This window comes from Capricornis sumatraensis, chromosome 4 (assembly GCF_032405125.1).
Source record: "Capricornis sumatraensis isolate serow.1 chromosome 4, serow.2, whole genome shotgun sequence".
NCBI classification, from domain to species: domain Eukaryota; kingdom Metazoa; phylum Chordata; class Mammalia; order Artiodactyla; family Bovidae; genus Capricornis; species Capricornis sumatraensis.
The window spans coordinates 30194985-30213773 of NC_091072.1; the positions used below are offsets into that span (position 1 = coordinate 30194985).

The window sequence follows — 18789 nt, forward strand, 5'->3', positions numbered from 1 at the left end:
AGAAACACTGATTTTACTAAGGTATTTAAGCTTCAGAGAACTGAATTTCTTGAAGGCAAGTGTATCCTCTGGACAAAACTCAGCTGTCGTCAACCTAACACTTAAGACCACTAAAACCTATACAAGTTTTAAAGACCGACCTCTTGTTCTTTGTTTAGCCTGTATTTTTACTATCTTTTGTATCTGAAAAAGTAGCCATTATCCCATATAAATGGTAGGTACGATTTTAGAAGTTGAAAAATGTTTTAAGAGGGCATGCAGGAGGGAAAAGGGTGGTTGGCATAGATTCCCTTCTGTGATCTTACAAGACACTGAATATAGCTGGCCCTGTCGTTGTTGTTTATCTGTTTCATATATAGTAGTGTGGCTTTCAGAGTGTTATGCTTTCAGAGTGTAGATACTAGGGTATATGCCTTACCTCTTTTCTTAAACTAAGAATCCAGTACCTAATGTTAGTTCTTCCTGCCCTGAGAGCAGGTGCCCCCCGGTACAATAGGTTGAACACATTAGGCTCTCAAATATTTGTTAAACTGAATTTCCTATTGGTAGGTGATATAGACAAAATTATTTGAGTTGTAGTCACTCTGATAGCTTTGTGCTTAATTTCATTTCTAAGAAAACCACCTTGAAAACATAAGGAACAAAATATTGTAAGGATGATATAGCTGTCAGGATTTTAGTCACTCGCCCTTAGATACAAATTGTACCATGATATTTGGCGTTAATTTCAAACTCATGAGTTTTGTTTCCTATTTTTATGCTGGGTTTGTGTTTAATTTTGTCTTTAATCATTAAGGACATTTGGATTGGCAACTGAGAACCACATCGTTAATTTTCTCAAAACATAATTTTTCTAGATGAGTTTTATGGGCTTGGTGTTCTCATTACGTCAGTTCTTACAGTGAACCTGCTGACCCCACAGAGCTCTAGCTAACTTGCCCAGACCACGTCTTGACCTGTCCAGGGAGATTTCGGTTTAAATAATTCAGATGCCATTGTTCTTTGAGCCAGCTGGTCTTCTGGATGAGTAGCTCAAGCTTTGCAGAACAGTTCCCTTGCAACCTGTTTATCGGTTGTTCTGAGGTGATGGATTAAAACCAATTTCATAAAAGTGAGTGAACAGTGTTTCATGGAAAACCCTGTTATCATTGGCATTTGGTCATAACATTGAACTACATAAAATGGATAGGATTTTTAAAGGGTTATGTAAGTTTTTTTATTCATCTAAATATTTTTCTTCAACAGTATGATTCATCCAGCCTTCCAGCTTTGCTGTTCAAAGCAAGACCCCTTTTAAGAGCCGAAAATCACCTGCAAAATATCAACTATCAATTAGAGAATCTCCTTGACCAGAAATGAGAGCAGTCTACTAAGGTGTGCACATTTAGGATTAGTCTCATGATACAGTTTTAGAAGGTAACAGGCAGTATACATTTCTGCACAAAGAATGGGAAGAAAACCCGAACTTTATTACTATTAATTTGAATATTTTTTATTGTTATAACATTCTCAGATACGTCTAAAAGCAGGAAACTGTCTTACTGTTCAGACTGTATGTATGACTTTGAGCTTGTCACCAGAATTTAATATTGCTTTGTCATTAAAATTAAATGGCTAGGTATAGTAATTTTAGAGGCCATAATTAACTTTTGTAGTTAACACCAAGTACTAAGTTTTAAAATGTTTTACAACGTTGACACCTCATCAGCCCTTAAACATACAGATGCTTTACCCTAAAAATAAATATCCAAAATTAAGCTGATGTGAACATAGTTAATCATATAAGGAGAATTCTACTGAATTTTAATAAGCACACTGGAGCTAATTTTCAATAAAACTGGTTTATTTCAGTACATAAGATTTGGAAGTAAAGTGATAAATAACTGATATAACAGGCTTATTTAATAAGTTACTATAATGGTACTGAATCTGCCTTCATGTAGATTACAGCCTAGTTATGTCAGTGTCCATAATTAGCTACTCTTGTAATACTTCTAGTAGTAGTTCATCAGGAATTTCATCCATCCCGTTATAAGCGAGAAGACTGTTCTCTGCAGCTTCCGCTAATTCAGCATCTTCTGTGGCCTCCAAAATGTAGGTATCATCAATGCCATTATCCCATTCGGCATCGGAAAACGCCCCTTTTGACGACACAGAAGATGATGGTTCATGAGGACTCTTGGTTTCAGTGTTTGCTGTCGTATCTGTTGTAAACTCCTCTTCCTGTAGTTCCAAAGAGGAAGGAGAACAGAGTAGGGAGAAAATACCGATTATTCAAACAGAATGTGTGATAATTTCACCGTACAGTTGATCTTTACTGAAATAAGGTATTCAGTTCAACAGATACTAAACACTGGACGGTACTATCTCCAGTGCAGCCATCATGGGCTCATCGTTGCTGCCTTTGTGGGACACTCACAAAACTCCACGTTGGAAATGCCTGCTGCTCCTGTGGCCCGTTCTTTCCAGTGTACACAGACAGGCTCCACAAAGGCAAACTGATACTCTTTAAAGTGGATAGTCTGTAGTCTAGCTGAAGGCAAGCTGGTGTCTGCCATCTTAACAAACTAACTTCTCTAATTTCTTGATAGTTTTAAAGTTAACATGGATTGAAAAAAGTTTTGAGATAACTGTCAAAGCATGACTGGATTTTCAGTATTAAACAGTATTGTATTAACATGGAATTTCCTGAATAATTTCACTACAGATGTATAAGAATGTTCTTATTCTCCAGCTCCATGCTTGAGTATTAAGAGATGAAGGGTTTTGATGTCTGCTCTTACTCTAAAGAGACCTGTTATGGGCTGAACATTTGCCACCCCCTTCCCCAGATTCATTGGCTTGATCCTAACGCCCAGGGTGCTGGTATTAGCTGGGGTCTGCAGGAGGCAGGTTCTGAGATCAGAGGGGATGGCACTCGTGCTCTGTGGCCCCTTCCACCAGGGACAACTCAGTGGCCCAGGGAGCTGATGTGAGTCCACAGCACCTTGATCTGGGGCTGTCCAGCCTCCAGAACTGTGAGAAATTTTTTAAGTCACTCAGTCTGAGGTACTCTATTACAGCAGCCTGAAATGCCGAGGACAAGATTCATCAAAAATAATGTGTCACGTGTCCAGTAGCAGGAGGAAACAAGTGTTTAAGAACAAATCTAGACAAAAGGCGCACAGGAGGGTTCCTTGTTCTTCTTCAGCATTTCTGCAGGTTAAAACTCTTTCATTGCAATAGAAAAACAGGCAAATATCAGTAACACTGGAGTTTAGCTTAAAATACTAAAAGTGTTAACTGTTAAACAGTACAATAAATCTATCAGTTTTTAAGTAAAAAGCTAAAATAAGTTAAATCCAAGCAGTGGTAATACTGTACACCAAAGGTACTTACAATTTGGTGTTTTCAAGGTATTACTGGATTAGCAGGAAAAAAAAAAAGGTTTAGAAATGTCTAAAACCACAGCCATTTATCAAAATAACACTTCAAATAACAAGGATGAAATATTCTCAGAGACAAAATTTGGTTCTTTGAAAACAGAGACTGGCAATCAGGTGTTTTATATCCATCCAGCTCCTACAGATCAAGGAGGTTTCTACCATTTCAGTATAAATTTTTTCAGGAGAGACGTTTTTAGAGTTGAATATGTACCAGACAGTTACCTAGATTATAAACTTAAGCACTCATGCAGCTATAGCAGGTAACTTTGATTTTAACCATAACACTATAAACAAACGGCTGATAGATGTGGGGGGAAAGTATAGAAGAGTACTTAATACAAAGGTCTTGTAAAATATTAGACCTCATATTAAAGTAAACAGAGGGCAGTTATAGGCAATCCATAATAGAAACATAGAAATCTGAATGTTAAACTGTAAATTAAAACACCTGAAATACCACTTTATGTCTACCAGCTTGGTACAGATTAAAAGGTAAAAATAAGAAATGGCAAGTGGAGAGTAACCTAATTTCCTATCATTTTCATGGAGAACAATTTGGTAATACAGGCTTCCCTGGTGGCTCAGACGGTAAAGCGTCTGCCTACAATGTGGGAGACCCGGGTTTGATCCTGGGTTGGGAAGATCCTCTGGAGAAGGAAATGGCAACCCACTCCAGTACTCTTGCCTGGAAAATCCCATGGACAGAGGAGCCTGGTGGGCTACAGTCTATGAGGTCGCAAAGAGTTGGACACGACTGAGCAGACTTCACTTTCACAGAAAATATGACAGTCTAAGTAGGAAAAATCCCTCCCTGCCTTGTAGACAGACGCTTTACTGTCTCAGCCACCAGGGAAGTCCACAATACAGTATATACTCTATTAATTTTGGAAGCTACAGACCAAAACATTTATCTGAGGGGTAAAATTATGAGTGAGAATGATTTTTCCTTTTGTGTTTTATGTATTTTGTAATGTTTTTCTACAATGAATGTGAATTACTTGGGTAAGTAAGATAAAAGTTTTTTCAAAGGAAAATATTGGTTTGGCAATCTGGTAATATATACTAGTTTAAAGTGTGTATATATATATGTCCTTTGACACAATTCTAGAAATCCTAGAACTATTCCAAGAAATTCTTTCTAGATATAAAGAAAATATATTTTTATATACTTTGTAAAGCAAAAAATGAGAAACTAAAATGTCTGAAACTGGTTAATAGCTATCTACACAATTTCTTATGCAGCAGTGGGAAAAAATGAGGCTGATAGCAGATGTGTGCTGAGGTGGCACAATCACTACAGCATGTTCCCAAGTGGGAACAAAGGACCAAACCATGTTTAGACAATGCCTGGATACCATCAGCTCCTTGAACCACTGTACCAAGAACTAGTTAGAAACCAGAAGGAAACTACAAACTGCACTTACCTCTTTGAGAAGAAACAGAAGACACACTTCCGCAGGTAGTGGAAAGCCTGAATCAGAAAGACAGTAGGACTGTTTGATATAATATCTAATTTTTCCTTTTGGTAAATGTAAAAATTAGTAACTCACAGTCAGATTTGAAGTTTTCTGCTTTGCAGACAGGGTCATGACATTTTTGATACCAAACTTCATTTTTCAGGTCAACCAAAATCCTTTACATTTAAAATAAAAAGTAAAAATTAGTACTTTCCAGACAGGATAAAAAGCAAAATTCAGTTACATGCCATTTACAGGAGAGATGCCTAAGACTTAAAGATGGAGGAAAGATAGAAAGTAAAAGGACGCAAACATACCTGGCGCATGATGTTTGCCAAAAATTACATACTGACCAAAGTTTCTCCCAAGAAGAAGAAATTCTCAACTTGTTCCCACCAATTAAGAGATCTTCAAAATATGTGAGCAAAGCTTACAGAACTTCAGGGGTAAACAAACATTTAACCATAATTTAAGATTTAAAAAAGAAAACATTCTTTTGATAATTGATACCAAACAACCTCCCCAAAACTCAGGATATCAAAAATTTGAATGAGAATTTAAAACAATTTAAAAAACTGACTATGCTAGGTACAGTATGAATCATTAAATTTATAAGTATTCACACATTCTCTGACCACAAAACAGATTATTTAGAAATAAGCAATAAAAAGAACTGAAACTCAAAAATTTAAAACATTTTTCTTAATAACCAAGTGACTCAGGAAAATTCATGATGGAAATTAGAATATGCTTAGAACTGAATGAATTGAAATTACATATTGAAATATGTGAGGGGAATTCCCCAGTGGTACAGTGGTTAGGATTCCATACTCTCACTGCCAAGAGCCCAAGTTCAGTCCCTGGTCGGGGAACAATGATCCCATAAGCCTCACAGTGGTGCCAAAAATAATGTGAAACTGAGCTAAAGTGATCTGTAGAAATAAATTTAGAATCTTTAGCAGTAACACAAATAATTTAGAAAATGAACAACAAATATTAAAAGGCAGAAAGTAATAAAGAACAAAAATTTCTAAAAGTCAATGAGGACAAAATGACTAGTAAAACTCAAGATTAATCAAAAAAGGTATAAAGACATAAGTGGTATTAGAAGTTGAGATATAACTACAAATATAAAATATATTAAAAATATATATTACAAACTTTTTCTAGTAATGCTGAAAATTTTCATAGAATAGACACAGTACTAGATAAAAATATACCAAACCAAGCAGTTACGGAAAACCCAAACAATCCTATAACCACTAGTATTTTTTTTTACGTAGTTTAAGATCTTCCCACATTTCATAGAAAAGAAACACAAAATGGCTAACTATGTGTTTGGGACATTTACCAAGGAGAGAAAAATGGGCTGGCAACTTAGTCTAAGGGTCCATAAACATTCCAATAATAGACTTCCTAATAAACAGACATACGCTACAGTTTCCAAACTGCACCGAAGTGCCCCAGGGCGATGCAGGATATTTCTGTCTTTCAGGGGATAGGGTGACACCTGACATCTGTCAGGCACCTCGCAGCCGCTTGCTTGTAACTCACAGGCTCAGTATGGCGTCACCCTTCTCCATTCCTTTCAGTGATGTCCTGTCTTTGTAGAGCTGGGTGTTTGGTACTGGCGGTGGTGATTAAAAAAGTAGCATAAATGTAGAATGAGATGTGACGGTGAGGCTGGCAGTGTCCAGCCTGAGCCCAAACTTTGAGTTTATGCATGCAGGGTTCAAAAGGACACACAGCCCATTAATAAGTGTACTTAAGAGTCAACAGGTCCAAACTTCCAAGTATAAGTCAAGTCAATGTGATGTAATATACACACAGCAACTACAGTTAATACTATATTGCATATTTGTAAATTGGTAAATCTTAAAGGTTCTCATCACAAGAAAACAAAAATGTAACTATGCATGGTGATGGATGTTAACTAGACCTGCTGCTGAGATCATTTTGCAGTTGTACATAGATACCAAATGTTTTACAGCTGAAGCTAGCTAGTATAATGTTAAATGTCAGTTATATCTCAACTTAAAAATGAAATAAGAACACTTTGTTTCAATTGATAAATATTGTTTTTTCAAAGTACTACTAAACTATCAGGGCAAATATTAAGTTGCTTGAAACTGATTAATAAGTATAGGTATTTCTTTTGTCCTTGGAACAATGTGAAAAAGTTAAGATACTAAAGGCACCATGAACTGAGAGTCTGGGAACCACTGGGCCAGTGGCAGTTTGCCCAGCTGAGCGTCCTTGTCTATAAAGAATGCTCTTGGCAGGAGGTCTCTGATTGCTGTATATGGTAAACAAGCCTAGAGTCTGTGAGTTTATAACACAGGGTTCCCTGCACGTGTCACACATGCTATGCAACCATGAAGATAAGACAGATGGCCCCTAACCTCAGGGTTCCCTGCTGTGCGGTGGCGCTGGCGCCTGCCTCGGCTCGCAGCTGGAATTAGAGAAGGCGTCCGGTGGATCAAGGACGTGGGGAGCCGCGCCTGGTGTCCCAGGCCTGACTCTGCTTCCTTATGCCTTTAAAACTACCGAGTAAAGCTTACCACTGGGTAAGATCTCCGATTTGGATGAGGGAGGTCTGACAGTCCAATCCTCAAATTTATCAGTAATCAGGGAAATTCAGATGAAAACCACAATACCATTTAAACTCACCATTTTAGCAAAACAAATTTAAAAAACATAACAATAGTAAAATTTTGATAAGAATATGGGGCAGGACAAAGTCTGAAAACACTGCTGGTGGGAATATTGAGTAGCATGACCATTTGGGAAAATAATTTAATAAAATTAAATACATGCATATTCTATGACACAGCAATTCTAGTTTCAGAGATACACTCTGAGAAACTTGCATATGTGTACCAAGTGATATATACAGTATTTGTAGCTTCACTGTTTACAGCAGCAAGCCAAATGTCTCCAGCAGGACAGCAGATGAACTGGTCTACTTACATATACAGTAATGAAGACAACTAACAGCTAAACCTCATGAATATAATGTTGACCAAAAAGCAAGTCAAAGAACCAATTTACCATAAGATTAAAAAATGTAAAATGAAATATTATGTTGTTTGGAGATACAAGCAAATATGGAAAAAATCATAAAGTGGGAAAGATTACCACAAAATTCAGGACAACAGCTATTATCTCTAAATAATCTGTACCTGGGCCCACAAGGTACTTCTGAGGTTAAAAGTGGTAGATATGGCAAGTATATGCACACACACACACACACACACGATGTATTTCACACTTAAAAGGAATACACTGGATAATAATACAACCTGTAATTCTTCAGAAAGAAAGAACATAGCAACCTGAGAATCTCAAAGTTAAATAATCATATGAAATGACTTTCTGGCAAACGTTCATGAACAGAGAAAAAGACTAGGAAGATACACCAAAATCACAACCATAGTTCTGGGACTACAGGTGGTCTATGCCTTTATGTTTTTCTGTTACAGATTTGTGCACTGAGTTTTTGAAAATTTTTTTTAAACAATTAATCTATGTATACATTATAGCACTGAATCATAATATCTAAGATGTTTTCCAGCTTTTTAACAAAAGTTTCATGATCGTTTTCTCAGACCTGGCCCATGTGCTGTAAAAGCTTTATATATTGAAGTCTGAGCTTTGATAGTAGATACTGGCTGGTGGTGGTTTAGTTGCTAAGTTGTGTCTTAACTCTTGCAATCCCATGGACTGTAACCCACCAGGCTCCTCTGTCCATGGGATTTCCCAGGTAAGAATACTGGAGTGGGTTGCCATTTCCTCCAGATGTTAGATATTAAAACATAGAAATTCTGCTAACATCATCAATGATAATGACTGGATTTCTGTTTTATCCCTATTCTGACTATTTCCTTACATGACGTAAAATTCTACTTCTGGTCTTACCGCACCCTTTATTTCCTCTTATTTTGCCAGGGGCATTTAAGACAACTCCAAAAACAAGGCCTTGCAGATACAGCAAGCACTCAATAAATACTGGTTCTCTTCTGGACTATTCTTTGTCTTGAACATGTTAACATAACCTTTAACTCTAATTCTTAAACCCTAACAGAGTAGTTTCCTTCTTGCCCAAATTTGCTCACATTTGATTTAGACTCCGTAGGCGTCTACGGTGGCTCATTTCTTTCTAGCCCCACTCAATTGTGCTGTAGTTTCCTCAAGATTTCACTATTTAAGGGGTTATTTTACCAAATAAAGTACAAATAAAGATGATATGTGCTGAGGCAAGGTATTAATTAAGATATTCAAAATTAAATATTCAAAAGCACAAGCCAAATAAAAGTTGTATGAGTTACAACTAAATCTATTATAACAAAATCATGTTTACATTTTCACCTTAAATTATAAACACTTAAAATATAATACTGGTTAAATACATAGAACTCATTAACAAGCAATATTTACTTACATGATATTATTACTCCTGTGCGCTCTTCCAATGTTTTCACACCAGCGGTATTTACAAATGTCATATACCAACAATTCTTCTGGGAAAAAGTAGTTCCACCGCCGAATTCCTGAACCACAAATAATGTTTCTAAAGGTACTATTACTCTATCATATAACAGTTAATAAAGAATAAAATTATCTTTACCTCCTTTAATGCCGTTTTTATTCACCAGTGAGAGAACAAACTGATCAACTTCAGGGTAAGGTGAGCACTGAAAACCTTCAATGGTTTCTAGGGCAACAGAAAAATTAATTATAAATCAACAGCTAAAAGATGAGTTAAGTTTCTATCTAAGTTGTTCAGTACAACTGTGTTCTAGTTTTTTTGCTTCTCTGCAGTTTGTCTTTTAATCAGTTGTGTATTCTCACAAGGAAGCAGGTAAAATGCAAACCTTTCAGATCAAATTGTAGCTATTGTTCATAAAAAGCATTTAGAATCACTTCAGTTGCTTGCTTCGCTCTGATAAAAACAGCCCCTTACACCTGGGAGCTGGCCTTGTAATTAATAATGTCACTGAGACCGCGGTGTGGCCACAAGCTGGCTGAGGACTCAGAGCTCAGCCCTGGTATTCTCCCATTAATCATAAACTGCTTCACAGAACTTCAGCATCATATAAGGTCACCCTGTGGCCACGATAATTCAGGACAAGAATGAAGACCACTCTGTAATCATGTGTGAACAAAGACAAAACATCAACATTTTCCAAACCACAAAAAGGACCAAACGCCAGCCTATTTTGTCTCAGCAGCTGCTCTTCCTTTACCAACTGTGGCTTTAGTCTTCTTTCTAGATAAGATTTTAAAACTGTCACTGACAGCGCCCAACGCAAAAAACAAGCCCACTCTTCCTTGGAGACTCCTCAAAGCATCTAACTCAAGCCTGGATCCTTAAGAAGTCCTTTCTAACGCCCTTTTTCTGAGATGCCTGTTTCCTGTGGTGTGCAGTCTCCACCGAGGTGACCAGTGATAACCTCACTCACCACAGGCGCCTTCTCCAGCGCCCTGTAGCTGCAGAGCTCTAACGTCTCACATTTTCTTTCTGCAAACTCTCAGGAAGACTATTTAAAATCTTCTTTAAAGACAGAGTGATCTGCTTTTCTTAAAGACCACTTTCACTTACAAAAATAGTACACATAATAGTATACATAATTAAATTTCGGAAAATATATTACAGCAGAAATGAGAAATAAACTTCAAATCGATGTCTAGAAACAACTGTTAAACAGAGGAGACAGTAAACAGATAAGAAAATGTTATCCATATTTTTTAAATAAACTTGTGATCGCACCTCATATAACCTTAGAGCCTTATCTCAACATCTTAAATGGGCATTTTCCATACTATATAGGCTGTATAAATCTAAATCAAATGGCTACAGAGTATTTTACAGTATGTAACCAATCCAGTTTTGTTGTTTATTTAAATTTTCAGTCTCACTCTTAGAATGATAGCCTAAAGTGTGTGTATAAAAATATTTGCTGGAGAGTTTAAATTTATCTTAAGACGTTTTCTTCAGTAAAGGAATGAAGAACGTATAGATTTCATGAAAAACTATATGGCCACTGAAAGAATGCAGAGGCTGTTCATGTGCTGGAAATGCAGGAAAGCTCTACTGGGTTAAACAGGAAACTATTAACAGCAGTGACCCATCTTTGTGGGCATAGGAGTGAAGAGATCTTTAAGATTTTTCATTTTAATATGTGCTTATTTTAGACAAACCTACATTATTTTCATACTTTTCCCCAAAACACTATAAAATGAAAATTAGTAAGCTTTAAAAAACTTTTCTTTTACACTTTCCACTTTGGAGAGAAATGCAGTTGTTCTGAAAGAACAGTACATATACGTAAGATTTTGAGGAAAAATCGATTTTGCATCCTTAAATTTTCACAGCAGATTGTTTTCTTAAACTTACCTGAAGTACTGGTACGACTGAAACACGGAATTCGCTGGTTACTTTGAGGTGTGTCACATGTCAGAATTCGTAAAGCATCTGAGAATCTGAAGAAGAAAATGTGTACAACAGAAAGTAATATTAGAATTAGAGGGATTTGACTACTGAAGGAACACAATTTCAGATAGTCTCATAATAAAATCCTTTGCTCAACAGCTAACTGTTCTCAGGTGTTTATCCCACACTAGCCTACAAAAGCACTGATCCAACCCCTACAAAAAGACCAGTTTGGTGACCATTTATAGTATTTTCAACTGCAGAGTCAGTCAGAAGACCTGAGAAATGCTGAAGCCACAGAAGCCTCTGAAATTGTTGTTAATTTTAAAAGTCTCAATAATAGGAAGAAAAAAAGAAAGGAACAAAAGCAAAGGGAAAATAGCTTAAAAATTAACTGAAAAGAAAAACACGTTCACAACCATAAAGAATTCAGCCTTTCTTTCAGGAAGAACAAGACCTGGCATTTAGTCAGATACACAATGACAGCAGATGTTACCTTGTTCAGTAGGGTAACCCTCTGCACTTCTGTAAAATACTGAAACTATGAGAGAAATGAGGTTTGAGAATCAGGAGACTGCCTGTACTTCAGGCTGTTTTTAGATGCCAACTGTGTTGCTTTTCCGATACATGACAGAATGTGACCTTATTCTGCTGCCAACATGATTGTTGGGGAGTGACAATCATGTAAGTTTTAGGACCGTACTACTAGAATCTCAGAGGTGACAACGTTGACTGGCAACGTCACGTGCCATGGCACCAACCGTGTGCCAGGCGCTGCTGTAAGCACACACACAGTCCTAACTTCCTTAATCCTCACAGCCCCATAAAGTAGATGTTATTATTATTTCCATTTTAAAGGTAAGGAAACTGAGATGGTGATGTAACTTCTAAGATTTGTTATGAAAACTCAAACAGTCCATAAATACATGGACAATGCATCTTCCCACCCTCCTGAGCTACCACTTTCAAATGGACACTTGGACACAACTTTCCCTGTGCAGTGTCTTAAGTATTTTTATTATAATTTACTTCTATGGGATTTCTCTTTAAAATTATATCTAAGAGCTGCAAAAAGGAGAAGGATCAGAACAAGTTACTTTAGCAAGGCAGTTTATTCTGATCTTTAACCACGAGTCTTAAATTAACAGAAATTGCCAGCCCAGAGTGAAGGGAAATGAAGGCCACATATTTCTATTGAAAGATGTCTTTCACACTTCTTAAAATGACCAAAACATGAGAATTTAAAAGTTCAGTAATAGACTTGACAATAAATTAGTGTGTCAGTATAACAGAAAATTCTAGAGAAATTATTGATAATTTATTGGTCAATTATTCATTTGACATATTTATGATATAATGTTGAGTAGACAAGACAGGTGACACAATCATAAATAATGATCCCAATAAATGTTTCAAGTGAAGGATCTATGTAAATTATATTTCTGTATGTGCATATATAAAGAGAAAATTTTATCTTTAATGCAATAAGTAGTTTTTATTTTTTAATAGAATAATCATTTTAGAAAACCTGGAAAATATATCAAATATAAAAGGATATAAAGAGAAAAATAAGTAGTTAAAATAACTTTTACTATTATTTTCTAGTTAGTAGGCAAAAAAGAACAGTTAACCTAGAATTTTAAGAACTTTCTTTTACTCAAAATATAGAAACTTCATACAGTTCACATTTCAGAATTCACAGTGCCATTCATTGCTTAATAAATATCCTTGAACACACAATCCTGCGCACCTGACATTGCTGACCAAAGATGCCAGGAAGTACTGATTCTCTTTCGAAATATCCCTCAATTGTACAGGGAAAAATCTGTTATCTTCAGCAACTTCCAAAGCCACACGTTTTCCTATTTTTGATGATTTATAGAGTCGAAAGTTTCTATTCCTTGTGTAAACTCCTATATAATTAAAAAACAGTATGAGTACATGGTTTCAGTGGTGTATTTCTATAGTCAGCAAATATTAATTCTGTTCAGCATTATTAGAAAAAACGCGTGGTTCTGGTTCCAAACAGCGACATAGATCCTGAATTCACCTTCTCCCATGGACACACTCTACAACAATATACAAAACAATTTCAGGTGGACAAAATCTACTGGGTAGAAGACCCCTTCTCAGGCAGTGAGAGGGAAATCACACTGAAGCCGCTAGGAAAGGCTGAGACACACTCTGGCCATAAACCCCACCCCAGACACAGCAGCTCCCAGCCTGCAGGGAACTCAAACCGGGAACTTCTCCCCAAGGAGCAAAGTACTGCCCGTTCAGGTACCTCAACTTTTAAGACCAGCATCTGAGAGATGAGCCCCACAAACACCTGGATCTGAAGACCCCCTGGCTCCCACCCACGAGAGCCGCGGTTGCTCAGCCACTAAGCTGTATTTGACTCTGTGACCCCATGACCGCCAGCACGCCAGACTTCTTGCCTCAAGAACCCCACGAACACGATGAAAAGGCAAGAAACCCATGGGGCTGTGAAAACCTACTGGGGTTCTTGAGGAGCTCACAGGGGAGGCAGTGTGAGACTCACCTGCCTCGGAGTCAAGTTCAGAAGCAGCCCCTTGAAAAGCACCCATTCCTCATGTGAGTGGTTCGTTTGCTAATTTTAAAGCACTGGCCTGAGGGGCAAGGTCTCGTTGGTATCCCGAAGGACGGAGGCTGCTGGGCACCACCTTCCCTCCCGCCTTTTGCCTTGCTAAGGCTGGAGGGAGTCACCTTCCCTTCTTGGATCAGCGGTATCATCTTCACCCCTCTACCTTCCTCCAGAGTGCCAGTATCTCCCAAAGGGGAGCTTTTAGGATCAATGATCTCAAAACCGGGGCAGATGAACTTACCCAATCAAAGTAGCAAAAAAAAAAAACCTAGAAAAAAACCTATATATTGCTTAAGGGATTTATGGGACAGCTTCAAGCAGACTAACATTCACATTACAGGAGTCCTAGGAAAAGAGAGGAACAGAAAACTTAGCTGAAGGAGTAACGGCCGAAAACTTTCCTAACCTGGGGCAGAAAACAGACATACAGATATGGGGAGTCCAGAGAGCTCTAAATGAGATCAAACCAAAGAGACCCACACCAAGACACATTATAAATACAATGTCAAAAGTTAAAGCCAAGGAGAGAATCTTTTTTTTTTTTTTTTTTTTATTTATTTATTTTTTTATTAAATTTTAAAATCTTTAATTGAGGGCGATCTGGTTGCGACATCTGTCACCCCATTGATCGCCAGGGTTGATTCGGCTGATCTGGCTGGCTAGGCGGGTGTCCCCTTCCTCCCTCACCGCTCCATGTGCGTCCCTCCCGAAGCTGCGCGCTCGGTCGAAGAGGACGACCATCCCCGATAGAGGAGGACCGGTCTTCGGTCAAGGGTATACGAGTAGCTGCGCTCCCCTGCTAGAACCTCCAAACAAGCTCTCAAGGTCCAAGGAGAGAATCTTAACCTAGCAATACAAAAAACTTGTTACCTGCACGGGAATCCCTGTAAGACAATCACCAGATTCTTAAGGGATGTTCCAGGCCAGAAGGGAGTGGCATGATATATTGAATCCAGCTGACAGAAACAAACGACCAAGAATACTCTACTGGCAAAGTGACCATGTATAATGGAAGCATGAAGCGTTTTCCAGATGAGTAAAGGCTAAAGGAGTTCACCACCAAAGCAGCCTTGTAAAAATATTAAAGGGACTTCCTTATACTGAAAAAATAAAAGACATATTAATGGTTTCTCTGCCCATGGAATTCTCCAGACAAGAACACTGGAGTGGGTTGCCATTCCCTTCTCCATGGGATCTTCGTGACCCAGGGATCAAACCTGGGTCTCTTGTACTGCAGGTGGATTCTTTATCGTCTGAGCCACCTGGCAAGCCCTAAGAAAACATAGGAAGGTACAAATCACTGGTAAAGGCAAATATAGTACAGGTGGTGGACTAAGACATAAAATTAGTATAAAGGTTAAAAGAAGTAGTACAAATACTACACTTAGTTAAGGGGTACAGAGATGACAGGGGTGGGGTTAGAAGTTAGAAATTTAGAATATTCCCAAACCTAAGTTCTTATCACTTAAAACAGACTGTTAAAAAGTTGTTACATGTAAGCTTCATGGTGACCACAAAGTAAAAACCTACAGTCCATACACAACGTGACAAAAGGAAGTGAAGCATGCTCTCCTGCATTGCAGGCAGATTCTTTACCAGCTGAGCCACCAGGAAGGCCCACTAGACATGCATCAAACTGCAAAGGGGGAGAGCAAGAAAGCTGGAAAGAAACAGAGGAAGTATGAAACAGCAGAAAATGATGAACAATATGGCAATAAGTACATCAGAGGGCACCCAGAATGAAAAGCACAATCACAGAAAACTAACCAAATGATCACATGGATCATGCAGTTAATGAAACTATGACACACACCATGCAGGGCCACCCAGAGAGATGGGCCGTGGTGGAGAGGTCTGACAAAACGTGGTCCACTGGGGAAGGGAATGGCCAGCCACTTCAGCATTCTTGCCTTGAGAACCCCATTTACACTATGAAAAGGCAAAAAAATATGACCCTGAAAGATGAGCCCCGCAGGTCAGTAGCTGTCTAATATGCTACTGGAGAAGACTAGATAAATAGCTCTAGAGGGAATGAAGAGGCTGAGCCAATGCAGAAAGGATACCGAGTTGTGGACGTGTCTGGTGCTGAAAGGAAAGTCCAAATCTGTAAAGAACAATACCGCCTAGGACTCTGGAAATGTTAAGTCCATGAATCAAGGTGAATTGCAAGTGGTCAAACAGGAGATGGCAAGAGTGAACATCGACATTTTAGCAATCAGTGAACTAAAATGGAAGGAAATGGGTAAATTTATTCAGATGACCATTATATCTACTAATGTGGGCAAGAATCCCTTAGAAGAAATGGAATAGCCCTCATAGTCAACTAGAGAGTCCAAAATGCAGTACTTGGATGCAGTCTCAAAAACAACAGAAGGATCTCTGTTTCCAAGGCAAACCATTCAATACCACAGTAATCCAAGTCTATGCCCCAACCACTAATGCCGAAGAAGCTGAAGTTGAACCATTCTATGAGGATCTATAAGATCTTCTAGAGCTAACAGCAAAAAAAAAAAAAAAACAAAAAAACACAACATGTCCTTTTCATCATAGGGGACTAGAATGCAAAAGTAGGAAGTCGAGAGATACCTGGATTAACCAGCAAGTTTGGCCTTGGAATACAGAATGAAGCAGGGCAAAAGCTAACAGAGTTTTGCCAAGAGAACGCACTGGTCACAGCAAACACCCTCTTCCAAGAAAACAGAAGATGACTCTACACATGGACATCACCAGATGGCCACTCCTGAAATCAGACTGATTATATTCTTTGTAGCCAAAGATGGAGAAGCTCTATACAGTCAGCAAAAACAAGACTGAGAGCAGGCTGTGGCTCAAATCATAAACTTTTTATTGCAAATTTCAGACTGAAATTGAAGAAAGTTGGGAAAACCATTAGACCATTCATATATGACCTAAATCAAACCCCTTATGATTATGCAGTGGAAGTGATGAACAGATGCAAGGGATCAGACCTTGTAGACAGAGTGCCTGGAGAACTATGGACAGAGGTTCGTAACACTCACTGTACAGGAGGCAGCGAGCAAAACCATCCCAGAGAAAAAGAAATCCAAGAAGAAAAGTGGTCGTCTGAGGAGGCCTTACAAATAGCTGATAAGAGAAAGGAAACACAAAGGAGAAAGAGAAACATACCCAACTGAATGCAGAGTTCCAGAGAATGGCAAGGAGAGATAAAGTCTTCCTCAGTGAATGATACAAAGAAATAAAGAAAAGAAACAGAAAAGACTAGAGATCTCTTTAAGACAATTAGAGATACCAAGGGAACATTTCATACAAAGATGGGCACAATAAAGGACAGAATGGCAAGGACCTAACAAGCAGAAGAGCTTAAGACGAAGTGGCGAGAATACACAGAAAAACTATACAGAAAAGATATTAATGACCCGGATAACCACAATGGTGTGGACACTCACCTAGAGACAGACATCCTGGAATGTAAAGTCAGGTGAGCCTTAGGAAGCATAACTCCAAACAAAACTAGTGGAGGTGACTAGTGATGGAATTCCACCTGAGCTACTTCAAGTACTAAAATATGATGCTGTTAAAAGTGCTGCACTCAATATGTCAGCAAATTTGGAAAACTCAGGAGTGGCCAGAGGACTAGAAAAAGTCAGTTTTCATTCCAATCCCAAAGAAGGGCAATGCCAAAGAATTCTCAAACAACTGCACTCATTTCACATATTAGCAGAGTAATCCTCAAAATTTTCCAAGCCAGGCTTCAACAGTACGTGACTGTAGAACATTCAGATATTCAAGCTGGATTTAGAAAAGGCAGAGGAACCAGAGATCAAATTGCCAATAACTGCTGGATCACAGAAAAAGGAAGAAAATTCCAGAAAAACATCTGCTTCATTGACTATGCCAAAGCCTTGGACTATGTGGATCACAACAAGCTGTAGAAAAATCTGAAAGAGATGGGAATACCAGACCACCTTACCTGCCTCCTGAGAAATCCACATGCAGGTCAAGAAGTAAGTTACATCCAGACATGGAACAATGGACTGGTTCCAAATAGGGAAAGGAGTACGTCAAGGCTGTATATTGTCACCCTGCTTATTTAACTTATATGCAGAGTAAGTCATGTGAAATGCTGGACTGAATGAAGCACAAGCTGGAATCAAGACTGCCGGGAGAAATATCAAGAACCTCAGATGCAGATGATATCACCCTAATGGCAAAAATTGAGCACAAACTAAAGAGCCTCTTTCACTAAAGAGGTGAAAGAGGAGAGTGAAAAAGCTGGCTTAAAACTCAGCATTCAGAAGGCGAAGATCAAGGCATTCTGTCCCATCACTTGATGGCAAATAGATGGGGAAACAATGGAAATGGTGACAGACTTTGTTTTCTTGAGCTCCAAAATCACTGCAGATGGTGACTGCAACCATGAAAATAAAAGATGCTTGCTCCTTGGAAGAAAAGCTATGATAAATCTAGACAGCATATTAAAAAGCAGAAATATTATTTTGCCAACAAAGGTCTGTCTATTCAAAGCTATGGTTTTTCCAGTAGTTATGTATGGATGTGAGAGTTGGACCATAAAGAAGGCTGAGTGCGGAAGAATTGATGCTTTTGAACTGTGGTGTTGGAGAAGACTCTTGAGAGTCCCCTGGACTGCAAAGAGATCCAACCAGTCCATCCTAAAGGAAATCAGTCCTGAATTATCATTGGAAGGACTAATGTTGCAACTGAAGTTCCAATATCTGGCCACCTGATGAGAAGAGCCAACTCACCAGAAAAGACCCTGATGCTGGGAAAGATTGAAGGTGGGAGGAGAAGGGGACGACAGAGGATGAGATGGTTGGATGGCATCACTGACTTGATGGACAAGAGTTGAAGCTCTGGGAGCTGGTGAAG

At 38.4% G+C, this 18789-nt stretch overlaps 2 protein-coding genes across 4 annotated transcripts in view; one reads left to right on the forward strand and one right to left on the reverse strand.

The window, feature by feature from the left end:
- The window catches only part of CENPU (centromere protein U), a 47635-nt gene extending 45016 nt beyond the window's left edge, over positions 1-2619 (forward strand). The window contains exon 13 of the mRNA XM_068971900.1: positions 1246-2619. Coding sequence (XP_068828001.1) covers positions 1246-1359 — 114 coding nt within the window. The 3' untranslated portion in view covers positions 1360-2619. The remainder of the gene's footprint in view (positions 1-1245) is intronic.
- The window catches only part of PRIMPOL (primase and DNA directed polymerase), a 50658-nt gene continuing 33703 nt past the window's right edge, over positions 1835-18789 (reverse strand). For 2 of the 3 annotated variants that reach the window (XM_068971898.1, XM_068971897.1), the window contains 7 exons: positions 13066-13228; positions 11280-11365; positions 9510-9596; positions 9324-9432; positions 4976-5058; positions 4850-4896; positions 1835-2223 (listed from right to left, as the gene is read on the reverse strand). In XM_068971898.1, the coding sequence (XP_068827999.1) occupies positions 1978-2223; positions 4850-4896; positions 4976-5058; positions 9324-9432; positions 9510-9596; positions 11280-11365; positions 13066-13228 (821 nt within the window). In that variant the 3' untranslated portion in view covers positions 1835-1977. The remainder of the gene's footprint in view (positions 2224-4849; positions 4897-4975; positions 5059-9323; positions 9433-9509; positions 9597-11279; positions 11366-13065; positions 13229-18789) is intronic. The other variant, XM_068971899.1, reaches the window with a different exon arrangement.